The 22054-nt window shown below is 43.8% G+C and overlaps 1 protein-coding gene across 7 annotated transcripts in view; it reads left to right on the plus strand.

Moving 5' to 3' along the window:
* The window catches only part of TRAK2 (trafficking kinesin protein 2), a 116463-nt gene extending 107454 nt beyond the window's left edge, over positions 1–9009 (plus strand). For all 7 annotated transcript variants that reach the window (XM_075317618.1, XM_075317623.1, XM_075317622.1 and 4 more), the window contains one exon: positions 4777–9009. In XM_075317618.1, the coding sequence (XP_075173733.1) occupies positions 4777–5428 (652 nt within the window). In that variant the 3' untranslated portion in view covers positions 5429–9009. The remainder of the gene's footprint in view (positions 1–4776) is intronic.
* Positions 9010–22054: the final 13045 nt, after the last annotated feature.

The following is a 22054-nucleotide window of genomic DNA, read 5'->3' on the forward strand; positions in this document are numbered from 1 at the left end:
GGCCGTTGTGACCAAGCCTAGGGCCTGTCCTGACAAACGCTTCCCAAAGCGTGGTTCTGATGACCGTTTTCCCTTTCCACCTGAGGTGGTCAAGGAGTGGGCTCATTCACCAAAGGTAGACCCCCCGGTGTCTAGACTCTCAGCCCGGACCGTTGTATCAGTGGCTGATGGCACCTCTCTTAAGGATTCCACTGACCGCCAGGTTGACCTTCTGGCCAAATCTGTATATGAGGCGGCAGGGGCCTCGTTCTCCCCAACTTTTGCAGCAGCGTGGGCTCTCAAAGCCATCTCTGCTTCTCTAGAGGAGATGCATTCCCTCGCCAGGGAATCTATGCCCGAAATGGTTACCTTAACTTCCCAAGCTTCAGCTTTTTCATCCTATGCCATGTCTGCCATGCTGGAGGCTTCTCACCGCACTGCGGTGGCTTTGGCTAATTCCCTCGCTATCCGCAGGATCTTGTGGCTTCGAGAGTGGAAGGCAGATGCTTCTTCAAAGAAGTACCTTGCTGGACTCCCTTTTGCTGGGTCCAGGCTGTTCGGTGAACAGCTGGATGAAATTATTAAGGAAGCTACTGGCGGGAAGAGTACTTCCATGCCACAAACTAAAACCAGGAAACCTGTCCAGGGTAGGAATCAGTCGAGGTTTCGTTCCTTTCGTTCCTCCAACTGGTCGTCCTCTAAGCCCTCGGCCTCGTCCACTAACTCAGCTAAGGACAAAAAACCCAACTGGCGCACAAAAGCGCGTCCACAGAAGACCGCAGGGGCTGCAGCCACTAAGGCAGCCTCCTCTTGACTATCTGTCTGCGCCAGCAACGTCCTTAGTCGGTGGCAGGCTCTCCCACTTTGGCGACGCGTGGTTTCAACACGTCTCCGATCAGTGGGTGCGGGATATCATCTCCCACGGCTACAGGATAGAATTCTCTTCCAACCCGCCAGACAGATTTTTTTCTGTCAACTCCCCCCTGCTCCAAGGCCGCCGCCTTCTCTCAGGCCGTGGCATCCTTGCAGGCCAACGGAGTAATTGTACCGGTTCCCGCCCGAGAACGGTTCAGAGGTTTCTACTCAAATCTCTTCCTAGTCCCCAAAAAGGACGGTTCCTTCCGGCCCATCCTGGATCTCAAGCTTCTCAACAAGCATGTTCAGGTGCGGCATTTTCGCATGGAGTCTCTGCGGTCAGTCATTGCCTCAATGACCCAAGGGGATTTCCTGGCATCCATCGACATCAGAGATGCCTATCTCCATGTGCCAATTGCAGTTTCACACCAGCGTTGGCTACGTTTTGCAATCTGAGAGGAACATTTCCAATTCGTGGCTCTTCCCTTCGGGTTAGCCACGGCCCCTCGGGTATTCACCAAGGTCATGGCAGCAGTGGTTGCGGTTCTACACCTCCAGGGGTTGGCAGTGATTCCTTACCTGGACGACCTTCTAGTCAAGGCTTCATCCAGCGCAGACTGTCAGCGGAGTGTCTCGCTCACTCTCGCCACTCTAGCCCAATTCGGGTGGCTTGTCAATCTGCCCAAATCCACTCTGACTCCGACCCAGAGGCTCACGTACCTAGGGATGCAGTTCGAGACTCTGCCGGCACTTGTGAAGTTGCCCTTAGTCAAACAGCAGTCCCTCCAACTGGCGGTGCGCTCTCTGCTGAGGCCCCGCCGTTATTCCATCAGGCACCTGATGCAGGTGCTGGGTCAGATGGTGGAGTCAATGGAGGCTGTTCCCTTTGCCCAGTTCCATCTAGCTTTTCACCACCTATTGGCGGGCAAGCACATCCGAGTCCAGTCAGACAACGCAACAGCGGTTGCCTATATCAATCACCAAGGCGGGACACGCAGCCGCCTGGCAATGTTGGAGGTACAACGCATCCTTCAATGGACGGAGGACTCAAAGTCCACCATATCCGCAATCCACATCCCAGGCGTGGAAAACTGGGAGGCAGATTATCTCAGCCGTCAAACCGTGGACAGTGGCGAGTGGTCCCTGCATCCGGCAGTGTTTCAGTCAATCTGCCGCAAGTGGGGCACTCCAGAAGTGGACCTAATGGCATCCCGTCACAACAAGGTTCCGGTTTACGTGGCTCGCTCCCACGATCCTCAGGCATTCGCCGCGGACGCTCTGGTTCAAGACTGGTCCCAGTTTCGTCTGTCCTATGTGTTTCCCCCTCTAGCTCTCTTGCCCAGAGTTCTGCGCAAGATCAGAATGGAGGGCCGTCAAGTCATCCACATTGCTCCGGACTGGCCCAGGCGAGCTTGGTATCCAGACCTGCTCCATCTGTCCATAGAGGTGCCGTGGCATCTTCCGGACCGTCCAGACCTTCTCTCACAAGGTCCGTTTTTCCGCCAGAATTCTGCGGCTCTCAGATTGACGGCGTGGCTCTTCAGTCCTGGATCTTGACGGCTTCCGGTATCCCCCCTGAAGTCATCTCCACTGTGACTCGGGCCCGTAAGTCTTCCTCGACCAAGATCTATCACAGGACTTGGAAAATTTTCCTGTCCTGGTGTCGCTCTTCCGGCCATCCTCCTTGGCCTTTTTCCTTGCTGACCCTTGTGTCCTTTCTACAGTCCGGTCTGCAGCTTGGACTGTCCCTCAACTCTCTCAAGGGACAAGTCTCGGCTCTGTCAGTACTGTTCCAGCGGCGTATCGCCCGGCTGGCTCAGGTCTGCACCTTCTTGCAGGGCGCGTCTCACATCATTCCGCCTTACCGGCGGCCCTTGGATCCCTGGGACCTCAATTTGGTTTTCACGGTTTTGCAGCAACCCCCCTTTGAGCCTCTTAGGGAGGTTTCTTTGTTTCGTCTTTCACAGAAAGTGGTCTTTCTAGTGGCCATAACTTCCCTCAGGAGAGTCTCTGATTTGGCTGCGCTCTCTTCGGAGTCACCTTTTTTGGTTTTTCATCAAGACAAGGTGGTTCTCCGTCCGACTCCGGACTTTCTTCCTAAGGTGGTTTCTCCTTTCCACCTTAACCAGGACATTACCCTACCTTCCTTTTGTCCGGCTCCTATTCATCGCTTTGAAAAAGCGTTGCATACTCTGGATCTGGTGCGGGCTCTCCGGATCTATGTGTCTCGCACCGCTGCTCTTAAGCGGTGCACCTCTCTTTTTGTGCTAACCACAGGTCGGCGTAAGGGCCTCTCGGCTTCTAAGCCGACCTTAGCCCGTTGGATTAGGTCGACCATTTCGGATGCCTACCAGTGTTCTCAGGTGCCTCCCCCGCCGGGGATCAAGGCACACTCGACCAGAGCTGTCGGTGCCTCTTGGGCTTTCAGGCACCAGGCTACGGCTCAGCAAGTCTGTCAGGCTGCCACTTGGACTAGCCTGCATACCTTTTCAAAGCACTACCAAGTGCATGCTCATGCTTCGGCAGATGCGAGCTTGGGCAGACGCATCCTTCAGGCGGCTGTCGCCCATTTGTGAAGTTAGGCTCCGCCTACTTCTTAGTTTTTCTGTTTATTCCCACCCATGGACTGCTTTGAGACGTCCCAATGTCTGGGTCTCCCATAGGAACGATAAAGAAAAAGAGAATTTTGTTTACTTACCGTAAATTCTTTTTCTTGTAGTTCCGTATTGGGAGACCCAGCACCCTCCCTGTTGCCTGTTGGCAGTTTCTTGTTCCGCGTGTTATCACCGGCTGTTGTCATGGACAGAGTCTCCGGTTGTTCCGGTTCTTGCTCTGTTTTTACTTGTGGGTGGTTATTCTCCTTCAGCTTTTGCAGTAAACTGGCTAGATCTGGTTCTCCAGGGGGTGTATAAGCTCAGAGGGAGGAGCTACACTTTTGAGTGTAGTACTTTTTGTGTCCTCCGGAGGCAGAAGCTATACACCCAATGTCTGGGTCTCCCAATACGGAACTACAAGAAAAAGAATTTACGGTAAGTAAACAAAATTCTTTTTTAATATTTAAAGATTTATTATTTCATATTTACTTTTACTTGTCTTTGGAAAGGAAATCGTGTTAAAATACAGCAGAGCTGTCCTATGCTGCTTCCACATCCTGCTACCGTCAGTCTATCTATCTAGCCATCCATCCACACACTATACACTACCAGCCTGTCTCCTCTTCAGCTTTAGATTCCTGCAATTAAGTCCTTTTGGTGACAGCTTAGTCACATGACATGATGTCCCAAAGGTCCTGAAGTGGTGTTCTGATGCAGGATATAAACAGTGGGGGCCCTAGAGCATGGAGGCCTTGTGAAGGCCCAGTTTGCTCTTCCTTCCCCCTAATGCCAGTTGTGCATACCAGCCTGCCTCCTGTTCAGTTCTTTAGACTCTTCCAATTGAGAGACCTTTGGTCATGTAACCGTGAAGTCATGAAAGGTCCTTAAACAATCTTAACCTTGGAATACAACTGCTGGGGGCCCTAAGAGAGTGGGGTTCCTGAGAAATTGTGCAGTTTGCATCCCTCCCTGACCGTAACTAGGTTTTAATTTGGGAGTAGGGCTCATATTTCAAGCATGCGCCAAATATCCTGTAAAATTATGCTAGGTCTTATGTTCAGGGGAACACGGTAGTAATATTTAGGGTAGTGTTAAAATACAAAACGCTCCTTGGGTCAGATTGAGAACCACAGAGCAAACCAACACTTCATGACCTCTGTATTTTTGTTGAGGTTTGCAATGTAGCTTGGTAAATTTTGCTTAGTTGATGTCTACAGTTATGTCAATAATAATGATTTGTATTATATTATTATATTTATTTATAGAATGAATATATATATATATAATATAATTAATTATTTTTTCTTTTTAGCCAACATTTATACTTATTGTGTTTTCTTTTCATCAGTTCAAAGTACACCTCATCATCTTTTGGAGGGGCAAACTCTTGTTCAGCTAACACATTTGTGAGTTCGCCTTCTGTTTCCTGTCGTCCAAGCCTTGGAGAATATTTTGGGAAAGCATCGGACTCTTCTGTGAGTAATACCAGCAATTTAGCAAAGTTGCTGAAAGAACAAGGAATATCTGCTAAAGTCAAGAGCTCCCTTGTTCAAGAGAAGCCTCCACGTCCACAGAATCTACTTCTTCCCTCCACCCCACCCAATTCTCCATCCCCTTCTCCATGCCCATCACCTCTGACTTTTGATCCAAATCCCTCCGAAAATTTCCTGGCAGTTTCCAGGCCAGCGGAAAGCTTTCTTCAAGAAATGTACGGTTTAAAGTCTACACGAAGTCAAGCTGATTTGGGGCAAATGAAGATGAGCTTGGTGGAGCGATTAAAACGTTTAGGGATCGCAAGAGTAGTCAGCCAGCCAAGCACAGAGGACCAAACGCCAGCATTAAACAATGGGCTGAAACGACAGGAGTCTGCCATGTTTGTTGCCACGAGTAGTCTCATAGGTGGAATAAGAAGGAACCAAAGTCTTCCTGCTATTATCGGTGGACTTGCTGCTCCTGGTTGCACATCATCTCCAAAAATGGGTAGCTTAAAAGAAGACTAAGAAAGCATTGGAAATGGACTGTAAGGGTTAAATGTTAAAGTTGTAGAGAAGGAATTATAGCATGTTTTAAAGGGCAAAAAGTTGAAGGTTTGAGCATGTGAAGAAGAGAAGGGTTAAGACTGAGGATACACAACGACTTTAGGCTCGACACAGACCGCACATCCAAATACTGCTCTTGGCCACTGCAGGGATATAGGACCACATTGCGAATCCGCAGGGTACGGAGACTGTGAGAAGTCTCAAAAGTCTTTGCATCTTGCTTGTCACGGTCCTATTACCATGCAGATTGTAATGAAACCTGGACACGTGACCTGTGTCGTGGTCAAAGCCATTGTGGAGCCCCAGCCTAGATGAGAGGTTCTTTAGAAGGATTTAAGAAAGTGTTTAAAAAGCATGAGAAGTGTAGAAGTAGATGTTGGCTTGGTGAAATTGTGGTTGCTGTTAGCTTCTTTTAAAACAACGCAAAAAGCAAAAAAAATATATTTCCTATGGTTTATTCTTTTTAAGTCAACAGCTGGTTTTATTTCCTGCCATTAATATTTTTTTTGGCGCCAATACGGAGTTGTAGGAGGGGCTGAATACTGTACATAGATGTGTAGAAGACGACCCGTTACATAAAGTGTTATTGATCAGTAAGGAAAAGTATACATAGTATTGGATATTCCAATAAGCTTTATATATAGAAGAAATGAATGTAAGACGTCTACGCCATATCTGTGAGCTTTGTAAGGAAATTAACTAAAGTGTCCCTAAAATCTAGGCAACGGTATTACCTGTCCGGTGACATGGATATTTTTCCTTTTTAAGATCCTTTTTGAGCACTATAGTTTCTATGTAATCTCTAGTATTTAGTATATATTAGTTGTAATAGTCTAAATTCCATTTTTAAGGCATCTTCACCAAATTAAGGTGAGAAATAAGTCACTCTGAATTTCTACGTAGGCTTCACCAGAAATTAAAAGCACTGGTTTCCTTACCAAGAAGGGAGCATGACTGCTCTACTGAAAAGATCACATTTTATACATGATGTGTATTATTTATTTTTTTTTCCTATATTTTTTTATTTTTATTTTTTTTACTAAAAAAAGCACAAAAAAATAGTGTCAATTCAGCTCACTACTAAGCTTCCATGGTGGACAGTCTGTGGCCTGGGTGTGGTGCACGGAGGATGCACTGGTCTGGCTTCCAGGTCAAATATCTCTAAATGGTCAAAATGAGGATGTTTTTTTTTTAACACCAAAGGAAAGTAGTTAAAACTTGGCCTTTAATTATATAGGATTAAAAAAAATTGGCAGATTGGGCACATAATAATTAAAAAAAAAAATGCTTACGGGTTTTGGGTAGAATAACCTATAATCATAGGGGTTTTTTTATGAAGGGTTTAACTACCTGAAATGCGTAAGTTGTTTTTTTTTTTTTTGTTGTTTTTTTTTTTTATTCTGTATAATTAAAGACTGCTTTTTTAATCATACATAACATAATATAACTTCGGTGCTGAAGAACATTTCCTTTTGCACAGTTTACACCTAAAAAGCACAAATGTTATAATTAAAAGGATGATTGTCTATGTAAAAAGGGCGACAAAATAAAAATGTATGTATCGGGATGAAGATTCCTGCTTTACGATACGGTGGAACGGTTATATTATACCAAGGTGTTTCTTTGTAATAAACTTCTCCAGGTATAGTTATCACTAGTACAAGGTGAACCATTTGTAATCTGGTGCAAAATCCGTCCCGTGGAATATTTATCAGAAAACCCTCCACTTATGTGAACTTGTATAGATATGAGCCATTCTCTGTGCCATGCTTATAGATCATCTATAGCAGACATTATACTGTACTATGCTTGTTACCAGCACATGGCTAATTCTTGCAGTATTGCTTGTAAGCGAATGCATGCAATGTGTGTAGTTACATTCTGTTTGTGTGTTAGTTGCTTTCTAGCTCTCTTGGCTTATCTTGATAACTTTAACCCCTCTAGGTGGCTTTAGAGAGGACAGATATAGTGTGTCTGGGGACACTGGATTTCCCATCTTTGTGACTACAGATCATTAATGACTTGAGATGTAGAACAAAACATGTAGGGGCTCGAGTGTGCGTCTGTGTCTATATGCATATAATTTAATGTGTGTGTATGTATGTATGTATGTATGTATGTATGTATGTGTATATATATATATATATATATATATATATATATATATATATATATATATCTCTGCATATGAATAAAAAAAAAACGCTGTTCCATGGTATTTTGGACCAGATGCTATCCAGTAAAACATAGCATAGCACTCATTTTAGATAGATATATAATATATTGGACGCAAGTGCTATGTTTTATCGGATAGATCTCTGTCCATTGTTATACCATGGAGCAGCGCTGATCAGCTAATATATATGTGCATGAATCATATATATATGAGATTGTACAGTATCTGTGCATATATATATATATATATATATATATATATATATAATATACACACACACACACACACACTGTATACACACAGAACAAAAATCTGGTTTTGACGAGCCACAATGACGCTTTCTTAATAATCTGTCTCTATTAGGCCTCTAGCATATATTTTTTCTGCAATTTCAGATAGTTGTTGCTTCTCCCCCAAAAAATAACGATGGGCAATGTAACTTTGCTTCCCTATGACCATGGCTCCATGCATGTCGGCTGTCACTGATCACCCACCCCATAGCCTGTCCCTTTTTTTTTGTTTTTCCTTTGTGCCAAAAAAAAATTTTATTTTTGTTTTTTTTTATTTAGAAAAATTGCACTAATAACAAAGCATTATTTTAAAGATTTTCTTTTATTATTTAATAGTAAGTCCTTTAATTTTTTTATTCTTACATTTACTTTAAAAGTGGCTAAATGGTTTTATATACGGTAAGTAATGAATGGTCTACAATTCTGAAAATCCTGGTGGCGGACATATTGGATGAAGAAGGAAAGCCAGCGCTTACTGTATGTGAGACAATATTAACACATTTTTGTAGATCTTTGTAGTTTTTTTTGTAAACTTTTTTTAAAAAGTAATATATTTACTGCTGGTAATTCCCCATTCCAGGGTAGTAAGTTCAATAAGTTACAGAATATATAGCAGAAAACCACTAACAAGGCCTGAGCGGCTCAAACACTTGTGACAGGTGATTATATACTCTTTTGTTTCAGTACTTTGGAAAATTGCAATTGTAAAAAAAAAATCAATGTATTATAAAAAGAAAAGAAAAAAATGTTCAGATTTTTCCCAAAGTAGAGTTATGATGTGACCACATCTGTGACATTCATCTCCTGTTAACTTATATGTTTATTTGCCATGACATGGTCTGGTGACCTCACAATGGAGAAACATTTCTTTAGGTTAGCAAAAAAAAAAATGGAAAAAAAAGAAATATTCTTCCAATTATTTATCCTTAATTGATCTGTTTTTAAATCTATATTTAATTCCCTGTATTTATGTATATAAGACTTCATGCATTGTTGTTTTAATATGTTGATAATATAATATTGTATTCATTGTTTTTATGTTATCGCAAATAAACATTTTCAATCTTTGTACTTTTTAACTGATTTTGGGTTGACTTTTTTTTAAACAATGCATTTATGAAAAAGTCACATCAATATATAATAATAAATCTTTATTTTTATATAGCGCTAACATATTCTGCAGAGCTTTACATACATTAGCAACACTATCCACATTGGGGCTCACAATCTAAGGCAGGGGTTTCAAACTCGGCTGGGTGTATGGGCCACACAGAAGAAAAAAATAATTTGGGGGGCCGCATTCTTTGCAGGACAAAGTGACATTTTTATTGGTACCATATATTTTTTTTTACACACCTTTGGATCACTGATTTTAAACATATTTCACTTGTTTATTATAACAAATGTGCACATTCTTTGTTTAAATAGAAAAAAAAAATGTTGATGGTAAAAAAAAAAGTCATGCGTTATTTTGTGGGGTTTTTTACATTTTATCCCTTTCTTGTAACTAATAGTGTTACAATTAGCACTATATAGAAATTTTGGGCAACATCGTTTAGTAATGTTCCCCATCTTGTTGTAATGAGCCCATCCTTGTCCCCTTGTAGTATTGTGCCCCATCCTAGTCCCCATCCTACAGTAATGTGCTCATCCTTGTCCCCATCCTACAGTAATGTGCTCATCCTTGTCCCCATCCTACAGTAATGTGCTCATCCTTGTCCCCATCTTATCGTAATGTGCCCATCCTGTAGTAATGTGTCCAGCCTTGTCCCCATCTCATAGTAATATTCCCCATCCTTGTCGCCTTGTAGCAATCTCCCTATCCTGTAGTACTGTCCCCATCCTATAGTTGTCTTATTCTATAGTAATGTCCCCATCCTATAGTAATGTCCCCATCTTATCATAATGTGCCCATCCTGTAGTAATGTCCCCATCCAATAGTATTATGCCCATCCTTGTAATGTCCCCATCCTTTAGTAATGTCCCCAGCCTTGTCCCTATTCTATAGTCATGTGCCCACCTTGTCACCATCCTATAGTCATGTGCCCACCCTGTCCCTATTCTATAGTCATGTGATCACCTTGTCCCTATTCTATAGTAATGTCCCCATCCTCTAGTAATGGGTGTGGGGAGGGCAGTGGCGGCAGCGGCTGAAAGGGGGCAGTGGCTACAACTTACCGATCGCTCTCCTCAGCTTCCCCAGATGCCTGAGGGGAGTGGTCTCCGGCCCCAGATCCACAAGTGATTGGAGACATCGGTCACAAGGCCGGTTTCTTCAATGAGAGCTAGGGGCGGGTGAAACAGAGGTCACCCAGCTCCAGCCAATGATCAGTGCTATAGCTGCACTGATCATGGCTGGATTTCAGTGTTTCAGCCATTTTCAATGGCTGAAACATTACAGTGGCTGTGATTGGCTGAGTGGCGTTCGTCAGCCAATCACAGCCTCCGTAGGTCAGGGGAGGAGACACCACCCCTCCTGAGGTCAGACAGAGGTCCCCTCCTCCCCGAATCTAAGGTATTTGTAAAGCGATCGCAGCCACCGGGGCTGCGATTTTGCCATTACGTACTGGGTACGTCATGGGTTTTTAAGTACCAGGGAGCCATGACGTACCCAGTTTGTTATAGGTCGCTAAGGGGTTAATGTGCCGTCCTTCACATACACACAAATAAAAAAAAAAAAAACCACCATTCTTCTCACCTGTCCCGCGTTCCCTCGGCTGCCTCATCTCTGCTTCGTGCGGCCCCCAGACCCGTGCCCCCGGTGACTATCGCAGCCGGTGCAGGGGCCGCAGCCCCTGGCAGCGATTTCTGTCAGATGATTGTTTTGCTGGCGCTGCACGCGCAGAGCGCTTGACTGAGAGCGCAGCGCCGGCAACACATTCATCTAACAAAGTGCAGACAGTGGCTGCAGCCCCCGCACCGGCCGCGATAGTTAACAGGGAAACTGGCCTGGGGGCCGCACGAAGCAGCCTGAGGGGTCGCATGCGGCCCGCGGGCTGCGTGTTTGAGACCTCTGCCATAGAGTCAACCTATGGGCTACTATGGGACCCTTGGGAACAGTCATGACTGGCATATGGCAGCTGGGGGACCAGTTATTGCACTGGGTCCCAGACACCAAAGGTATGGACACTAAAATAGTGGACAGTATGATTCCTCCATATGATTTGGGAAAAACTGAAGAGAAACCATTGTTTTAATCTTTTTTTTTTTTTTTTTTTTTTTTTTTATATAACTAATAGTTCATGTGAAGATGAGACATTTTGTAATAGGTCTCATCAGGAAAATCTGCGATGACAGTTGGTGCTCATAAAATTCTATGATATGGAGGGGGAGGAGCTGGAGGGGAATACAGACATTCTGCTGCAAGTTCTTCTGAAATGACAGTTACTTTATCCCCTTAACATATGATGTACAATTACGTTACAGTACATGACGATTCCATGACTGTGATGCGAGCTTGCATGCCAGGCCTGCTTCTTTCCCGACAGAGGCAGATGATTGCTGAATATCATAGCCATAAACAACTGTAGGTGGAGCAGCTGTTAACCTTCGACAGTGGCCTTTACAGTGTGCCAGCATGGGGTGCTTCGTTGTATGCGCCGTGATAGCAGAGCGCTGATGGGTTGCCATGATGGGCGGAGGACTGCTGAAGACCAATGATGGTACTGCTTTAGGCCTCTTTCACACGTACGTGCCTCCGGTACATGTTTGGCAGTTTTCTCACGTACCAGAAACACGTACACACGTAGTGTGGTTTTGGACACACGTAAGTATTTGAGCAAAGAACGTGTGTTCGTTCCGTACTTACGTGTGTCCGTGTGTTTCTCACGCCGACATGTCCGTTTTCTCTCCGGCATCACGGGTGTCACACGTAATGCAAACGGACCACACGGATGTGTTTCGTGTGACACGCACCAGAGAGAAGACGTGTCTGTGAGAGGAAAAAAAAAAAAAATTACTCACCTTCTCCAGCACTGCTGTCTCTGCCACTGCTGTCACTTGCTTCCGACCACCGCTCATTATGCTAATTGAATATTCACTTCACTGTGGCCGGAAGCTGCAGCAGCGGGGAGTCGGCAGGACCGGAGACCGAATATCAGCACCACGGACAGCAACGCCAGGGACAGGTGAGTGGAAAGTTCCCATTCTCCGGAGAACACACGTAGCCCATAAACACAGCTCACAGAGGGCAAAAAAGCACCTCTGACACGTCCGTGAAAAACGTGTGTTCTTTTTCACGAACGTGTGAAAGAGGCCTTAGAAATGAGGACGATTGAAGCGGTGACCGCCGGCGCTGACTTCCAGGTCAGAGCGACGTCTGTAGTGTGATCAGGTCAGCGAGATCACACTGCTGACGTCACACTTCAGCGCAGCATCAGATAGACGGCAGACAACGCTGGAGAGTGCTCCTGTGAAGCTGAAGACACGAAGAGGAACAGTATGGGGGGGAGGTAGAGAATGGGGAGGGAGAAATATCTATAAACACAGTATGGTGGGAGAGATGAGGGGGAAATAACTTTACACAGAATGGTGGGAGAGAGGAGGGGGGGGGAAATATCTGTTTACACAGTATGGTGGGAGGGGGGGAGGAGTAAATATCTGTTTACACAGGATGGTGGGAGAGAGGAGGGGGAGGGGGAAATATCTGTTTAAACAGTATGGTGGGAGAGAAGAGGGGGAAATATCTGTTTACACAGTATGGTGGGAGGGGTAAATATCTGTTTACACAGGATGGTGGGAGAGAGGAGGGGGAGGGGGAAATGTCCATTTACACAGTATGGTGGGAGAGAGGAGGGGGAGGGGAAATATCTGTTTACACAGTATGGTTTGAGAGAAGAGGTAGAGGGGGAAATACAGTATTCAGGAAAGTATTCAGACCTTTTTAAATTTTTCACTTTTTGTTTCATTGAGCCATTTGGTAAATTCAATAAAGTTCATTTTTTTCTCATTAATGTGCACTCTCCAAATCAAGTCCTATCAGTTTCATTAAACACAGCTGGACTCCAATGAAGGAGTACAACCATCTCAAAGAGGATCACAAGGAAATGGACAGCATATGACTTAAATATGAGTGTCTGAGCAAAGGGACTGAATACTTATAACCAGGGTCGGACTGGGGTGTCTGGGGGAATTGACTCTAGGGGCCCACCCTACAGTGATATGAAAATACCTAATTAGCTGTTATTCTCGACCCCATTATAGTAGAGCATTGAGTGTAAAGCGCAGGCGGCTCCTGCACATCTACTGCGCACCATAACTGATGTACAATTTCAGTAGTTTGCAGTAAGGGGGATTGGGATTTGGTGAAAATAAGTTCTCCCCAATCCACAGGTTCGGTTGGTCATAACTTATTGATTAGTAAAATCCGACCAGGGGAAACCGCCCCGATCGGAAGATTGGGGAACTTTTATCCCTGACAGGGCACTTTTATCCCCATTATAAAATGTGACAAGTGGGATGTGTGACCGCAGCTCCATTCATCCTCTGTGGAGCAGTCAGAAAACAAGCACAGCGCTCGCAGCCACTGAGGGAATGAATGGATCAGGGGTCGAGATGGACATGAGCTCCAATGGGGATAAAAGGTGCACATTTTGCCGATCAGTGCAGGTCCCAGCAATCGGACCTCCACTGATCAATAAGTTATCACTTATCCTTAGGTCACATTCACACTTTCAGTATTTGGTAATTATATTACACCAGTATTTGTAGCCCAAATCAGGAGTGGGTGAAAAATGAAGTAGTGGAGCCCGTGTTGCTATGATACTTTTGCTCTGATTTTACCACTCCTGGTTTTGGCTACAAATACTGCCCAAATACTCAAGGTGTGCACGCTGCCTTAGAAAAGGTGATTACTTGTTTTCAGCAGAGAACCTCTGTAAGGCCTAAGACACGGCATGAAGATCGGAGCGAGTGGAATGTGATAAAACATTGCATTCACTCAGATCAATATTACTCTATGTGCCATCACCCATAAGCGATTATTTTCTCAGCCCTAATCGGACCAAGAAAACAGTCGCAGCATGCTGCGGGTGCAATGCAATCCTTGTTTCTTTTGCACCCATTCAAGTTTATGGGGCTAGAGAAAAATCGCACTGCACTCGCGGTACACTGGTGTACTGCGAGTGCAGAGTGAGAATGGCAATAGCCAGCTACGGAGGAGAGAGGGAGATAAATCCCTCGTTCTCCACTGTGCCGGCCCTCCCCTCCTCAGTGCCAGCCCGCCTTCCGCAGCTGTGGTCCGATCGCAAGATCAGACCTCAGTCGTAGTGACACTCTGCTCCCGCTGTGCTGCCAGCGTGAGCCGAGTGTCATGCGTGGATCGCAGTAGTCCCCATGTGGCACTGGCCTAAGTGCATATTTTTAACAGTGTAATAATCACAGGACAGGGAGGGGTTAAACATTCAAGTATGTAATCTCTACTAGAAATCATCTCACCCGTATAGATAGAGAGAAAAAGTGACCTCCATACACAACAGTCCACTATACCAAGACCAATAATACCACATACAGGGGAGAAATCCCACCATAGGGTGACCAGACAACATATTACCACCACATAGTGATCAAATACAACCACATACAAGGGAGAAATATCGCCACAATTGGACCACATGGTAACCAAATGTTACCACATACAAAAGAGAAATACCACTACATTATAACCAGACCAGATAATGACCAAATAATGCAACACACATGGTAGCACAAGGCATACCTTAATATAAATAATTCTTACATTAATAACACTACAATAGTAAATAAAAACAGCAAAGTCAATAATGGTGAAAAATGGCCGTGATGTTTTATTAAGAGTTTCGTAAGAATTAAAACAACCAGAAACATAGAAAATTAAATATTCAAAATTCCACCTTTTAACTGAATTAATAACAATTTTTTCAACCATATATCTATTTAATAAAAAACACCAAATCCACCCAGCAAAAACTGGGTGATTTTTCCCTCTAACAAAACATCACGACATAAAATAACAAACATCCTGGGAGGGAGGGCGGGTGCTTCTTGCTTCAGTCAGCTGGAACTGCACAGCTGACCCACGGACACTGCCTTAAATATAATTCAAATTCCCGCACTTTTTACATTCAGCCAATCAGGACCTAGAAAAACCCAAGCGCGCAACAGCTGGACAAAACCAGTTTATTCCAGCTGTCCGTGTTACCAGGTAGATTACTCCATATTATGAAATCATCAAATTAACCCTTAATGAACCGATATATATAAAAGCTATATACCGGATGCCTGTGCGACCATGGAAAACCCACTGCTATCCGCTGTGTGGGTTTTTAACATGGTAGCACAAGGCATACCTTAATATAAATAATTCTTACATTAATAACACTACAATAGTAAATAAAAACAGCAAAGTCAATAATGGTGAAAAATGGCCGTGATGTTTTATTAAGAGTTTCGTAAGAATTAAAACAACCAGAAACATAGAAAATTAAATATTCAAAATTCCACCTTTTAACTGAATTAATAACAATTTTTTCAACCATATATCTATTTAATAAAAAACACCAAATCCACCCAGCAAAAACTGGGTGATTTTTCCCACCAGGACACGACTACACAGGCGTGGCCCCCCCCCACAAAACCACACAGCCATTTTTCTACCATTGATTGGAGGCCAAGATTAAAAATGTCCATTCCTATATCCGACAAATGAACCCAATCATGTCTAAATAATCCCGGCGTAAAACCTTCAAGATCTAGGTGTCTATATGTAAAGCCACCTAACAATTTGAAAAACTTCTCTAAATCTCTATTAACCCTCTTTCGAATTTTTTTCATAAATTGCACTCCACCCAATTTCCACGCTAAACGCGGGATTATTTCTGAAAAAACTAGACATGTATTGGGAAAATAATTTTTTAGGGCTACAAGGTCTCTATGCATTTCCCATAACAAATTTACAGTATTTACTTTACCTATATCATTCCCACCAAGATGAATAATGATCACATCAGGGGAAGGATAATACAATAACAACTTCCTTATTGTACCCATTAACTGTGACCAAACCATGCCTCTATAACCAAACCACATAACCTGAATAAAGTCCAAATCAAACGACAAATTCTCTGTATATTGCCGCTGACTCGCTCTCTTCTGTGCCCAATGAACGTAAGAATGTCCCAAAATCCAGACAATTATTGGGCCTAAAAAAATGAGGATCAATTAATTTAGTAAATTAGGCCTGACATATAACTTAAATCTATTAGACTGCCACCGCCCTATAGCTTTAATACTATCCTCACTGAGACCAAACCCTGCAGCCATTGTAGCTGCACCTATTCTGAATGAGTGTGATGAAATGTTACACTTACCCATGTTCAGCTTCCATAAACATTTCTTCAATACGCTATTGAATTGAAATATTGTAGCAGGTTCACCTCCAATATGTACTAACAAAGGCCCCTTACCAACAGGCCGTACCTGAAGCCACTTTTTAAGATTAGCAATCGGGCAAATAGATGTGTAAAGCAAAGGATTCAACTTTATTAATGACCCTCTCCCCATCTGATCCGTGTTAGATCTTCTAATATTAATTAACAACTGAGTGTTAACAAAAGCCACGTCCTCAACTCTCAGCCCTGAAGGACGACTTTTGCTAGCACTAAGTAATTCACCGACTCGTAATGCAGCAAAAAACATTAAAGTGAATGCTGTCTGAAACAAACAAGTCTCAAACTCATTCTTACATACAAAGTTCAAGACCTCCCATAACCGATATAATAAATCAATAGATATAGGTCTTCTTGTATCCGGCTGAAAATTCAATCTTTTCAGCCCTTTCATCACTTGCACAATTGAGAACAAACCGCTCAAAGGCTTACTGCCACTAAGCTTCAGAAAAAAGGAAATACCCGCTATCAATTTTGCCAATGAAGCATAAGTGACACCAGCCTCAAGCAGTTCATTAACAAATTGCAATGCTGACACAGAATTAGTCACATACGGATTAATATTGTTCAGAGCACAAAATTTTGTCCATTTAACCCATGCCGATGCATACCCCTTCCATGTACTATGCGCTACTGAATTTTGAATAACCATGGGAATCAGTCCCATAAAACCTGCCAAAGATGCGGTGGGCAGGCTGTATTGTCCTGATCTGCCTCTGGGCACACCCGATGAAACTCCTCCCACTGCTGGCGAGAAAGAGAGTCAGCCATGACATTAGACTTACCCTCAATATACTTCGCTTTCATCCAAATATTGAATTTAAGACAGCATACCACTATCTGTCTTAAAATCCTGACAGTCCACCGACACTTGGACCCCAATGTATTAACACTAAATACAACACCCTGATTATCTGAAAACAACAATATCCTCTTGTTTGCTAAAACACTACCCCAAAGCACTAAAGCCACTAAAACTGGAAATAATTCCAATACTAAAATATTCTTGGTAACACCTTGTCGAACCCAAGACTCATGCCACAACTCCGCTGACCAATGATTACCCAACAATACTCCATAACCAACACCTCCGGCTGCGTCAGAAAATAAAGATAACGCATCTGACGACTGAAATTCATCCTGCCAACAATTAATCCCATTGAAATTCTCCAAAAATTCCAACCAAACAACTAAATCATCTTTCATATGCTTCGTCACTCTAATATGACACCTATTAGATTTAACCCCTTTTGTTGCATCATACAAGCTCCTGGAAAAAACTCTTCCCATTGGAATGATTCTCAAACTAAAATTCAACAATCCTAGCAGAGACTGCAACGTTTTCAATGTCACTTTTTCCTTTCCAAGCAGCTCCAACACCCGCTCTTTTAATTTCACAATCTTCTCTATTGGTAAACTGCATTCCATTTTTGTAGAATCAATCAAAATACCCAAAAATTCTAAACTAGTACAAGGAAAGACTGTTTTTTCCTCTGCTAACGGGATACCAAAGAGACCACTCATTGCCATAAATTTAAAAAGCAGCTCTTGACAACACGTCGAACCAGCCTTACCCACAAATAAAAAATCATCAAGATAATGAACAATTCCCCCTATAGGTAACTCAAACTCAACCACCCATTGTAGGAAAGACGAAAAAGCCTCAAAATAATAACACGACAGGGAGAAACCCATAGGGAGACAACGATCAAAATAAAAATAACCATCAAAAGAAAAACCTAAAGAACTAAAACCATCAGGATCCACAGGTAACAACCTAAATGCCGATTTAATATCTGATTTTGCCAACAGAGCATCCCTACCAAACCTCCTCACTAAATCAACCGCCATATCAAATGACGCATATTTCACTGAGGCCACCGATGAATCTACCTCGTCATTTAAAGAAAAACCACTTGGGTAAGAAAGACGATGGATAAGCCGAAACGTACCCAATTCCTTCTTTGGCACCAAGCCCAATGGAGACACTCTAAAATTGACAAATGGTGGCCCATCAAAGGGCCCTGCTACTCTACCGGCTTCAACCTCCTTTGCAATTTTATCCCTCACTATGTCCCTATTCTCATTAACTGAACGCAAATTTTCAAACATTAAACAACCAACCCCATTAAACCTTGGCACCGGAAAACCTGACTTAAAACCATTCAAAACAACATTACGCTTCTCCCTGTCTGGAAACATTTCTAACCATGGCAGCATGTTTTCCCACTTCACTGGCGTCACTGCTTTTAGAAATGTGTTCTTTAGTGTTATGCACCTGCTGTGTAGATTGGGATTGTTTCTTAAAACATTTTGACATGGAGTGTGCTCCGCCGCAAAACGAACACTCGTGCCGAAAACGACAATTGTTTAACCAGCGACAAGCGGATTCGTTAAAGGCAAAACACACTCCCTTCCTAATTGTCTGATTAGATGTTTGTCTCAATCCAACATTCCTTTGTGGAAGCATTAGATTGAGCCAAAGCCCAACATCCTTTACACCCCATGTTAAACTATGATGAATTGCTATTTTTTGACGAAAAGATTCATCATAATTTAACCAGGCCAAACCGCCAAAGTTACGGTATGCCTCCAATATTATATCTAAGTGCTGGAAAAGTCCGCTGCACAGCTCCGGACATTTTTCACCTAGAACAGCAGCATAAATGGCAAACGCTTGCACCCAATTATTAAAAGATTTGTACACCTTCCTACCCTCCAAATCCTGTTTCTCATCTCTTTTATCTGATTTATGCTGCTGTTCTCTATTACAAGGCAACAGGGAGAACAAATCAATGAACTCCCTGTTCCATATTTTTTCTTTCAAGGAGACACTCAAATGGAAACCTAAAGGAGAGATTTCACAAGTAAGTGTCTCCTTAAAACAAGTGTCCGCTACACCCGAGGGTCTGTCCTTATGTAAGGCAGACACCTCAGATGCTTTTTTAGTACAAACCCTATTCTGCAATACATGACATACAGCTTCATTCACTAATTCCCTAAACTCAATAGCATCAAAACTCGTATTTGACACATTAGACATTGTATGGGTGTTCTTACCCTTTCCATCTGTCGGCAAGCCACGGACCTCTTCACCCCTATTCACACTGGGGGCCGCGTCCAGGATCACCGGTTCTTCCTCCACGATCTGCTGCCGCCCTGTGTCCGACCGGCTATCGCTCACCGCTGTTGCAGGCGCACTGCCTGCCCAGACCCTGAGCGCCGCCGCTGCCCCAGAAAGGCTCTTTTGCATGGGCAGCGGCGCGACACTCCGGTCTCTGCAGCGGCCGCGTTCGCTGGTCGCCACCATCTTCTTCCGGTCCGCGCTGCTTGATGACGTCGCACTTCCTGTTGACACGCCGACCGTCGCTTTTCCATGACGACTCTGTTCACGCGATGCGTTGTCCTGATCTCGCCGCCTCCCAGACGTCTTCCTGCTTGTCGTCTTCCTCGCTGGCAGCGGCGGAGGTGAGTAAACATCCCGACGGCTTCTTTTCTTCCGCAGGTTCTTGCTAGTAGCCGAATCCATACGCGGCGCGACCTCCTCTTCTTCGCTCGCTTCATCCATCGCCGCTGTTTCATTCACTTCAGGCTCGGGTAACGGTGCCGCAGTAGAGAGGCACGCCCGCAGCCAGTCTTCTCCGCCTTCTTCCCCCGCTCTCCGCACCAGCTCCTGCAGCATTTCTTCCATGCTTCTTGCTTCAGTCAGCTGGAACTGCACAGCTGACCCACGGACACTGCCTTAAATATAATTCAAATTCCCGCACTTTTTACATTCAGCCAATCAGGACCTAGAAAAACCCAAGCGCGCAACAGCTGGACAAAACCAGTTTATTCCAGCTGTCCGTGTTACCAGGTAGATTACTCCATATTATGAAATCATCAAATTAACCCTTAATGAACCGATATATATAAAAGCTATATACCGGATGCCTGTGCGACCATGGAAAACCCACTGCTATCCGCTGTGTGGGTTTTTAACAAGAGACAAATACCACCAAACCGTGACCAGACAACATATTACTACCACACAGTGACGAACAATACTACAATAATGATTATGAACAAAAACCACAACACTTAACACTATAATTACCATCAGTGCCATTATACACAGGAGCTCTGTGTATAGTGTCAGCGTACAGATAATACAGTGATTGTAAGTGACATTATACACAGGAGCTCTGTATATAGTATATGTACATGTAATACAGTAACTTACCAGTGACGTCTCTAGCTGAAGTTATTCATCGCTTTTCCTCTTCATCCGGCACTGATCGTTATCATTACTTCCTGTCATGACACCACTCTACAGAAAATAACACAGTCACTTATAGCCGATCACTCCCAGAGCACATTTTTCCCCCAATTTCTACACCGCGTCAGACTTTTGTTTCCCCCATTGAAGACAGTTCCTCAACATTAACCTATATTTAATTAGTAATAATGTCTCCTAATTTGCCCCTACAGTAATTGTTACCATATGCCACCATAAACCAATAATGCATGTTCCTCGTTCTTGCCCCATATAGCAATTATGACCCTCATCCTGCCCCCTTTATTTAATAATGTCTGGGGGAAACAACGGGAATCAGAAGGGGCTATTAATTGCTTACTGTACAAAATATCCCCCCCCCACACTAATCCTCTCCAAAATAGCCCAACAAAGTGCCCCTTTCCATAATGTCCCCCCAAAACTTACCCTTTCGATAATATCTCCCCCATACTCTCCGCATAAAGTCCCCCCCAGCTCCTCATTATACTATGCTGCCTTTCACAATCCCCTTCCTAATTGCCTCATAATGACCCTCATTTCCCCATAATGTCCCCCATAATGTCCCAATTTGCTTCATAATTTCTTCCATTGCTCCATAATGTCTTAATTAATTTGCTCCATAATTTCCCCTATTTCCCATTATTCTATAATGTCCCCCACTGCCCCATAATATACTAATTTGTTTCATAATGTCCCACATTTCCTCATACTGTCCCATTTTGCTAGACAATGTCCCTCATTGCCCAATAATGTACCAATTTACTCTACAATGTCCCCTACTAACCTGTAATGTTCCAATATGCTTTATAATGTCCCCATTTCCCCATAATGTCCCAATTTATTCCATAATGTGCCCTATTAAGTCCTCCATTGCCCCATTATGTCCCTATTTGTTCCATATTGTGCACCATTACCACATAAAGTCCCCCACCCAACCGCCCATAATGTCACTTGTAAAGTAATACCGTTACTCCTGCACCACGTACCCCTGATCTCAAATTATTCTATGGAGAGTTGAAGCTAAGTGGTCGTCACAAGGCAGGGGGGGGGGGCAACCTTCTGAATGGGCCCCTAACCAGGTAACCATGTTTACCCCACTGTTACAGTCTGCGCCCCCCCTTGTTAAAGCATGCACCCCTTTGTCACAGTCTGCACCATCCCTCTGTCACACACTAAACTCCTCTGTCACACGCTAAATTCCTCTGTCACACCCTGCACCACCCCTCTGTCACACTCTGCCCCTCACACACTGCCCCTCTGTTGTCACTCTGTCCCTCACACTCTGCCCCTCTCTTGTCACACTCTGCCCCTCACACTCTGCCTCTATTTTGTCACACTCTGCCCCTCACACTCTGCACCTCTTATGTCACACTCTGCCCCTCACACACTGCCCCTCTCTTGTCACACTCTGCCTTTCTCTTG

The sequence above is a fragment of the Anomaloglossus baeobatrachus genome, chromosome 7, assembly GCF_048569485.1.
Source record: "Anomaloglossus baeobatrachus isolate aAnoBae1 chromosome 7, aAnoBae1.hap1, whole genome shotgun sequence".
In the NCBI taxonomy this organism is placed as follows: Eukaryota; Metazoa; Chordata; class Amphibia; order Anura; family Aromobatidae; genus Anomaloglossus; species Anomaloglossus baeobatrachus.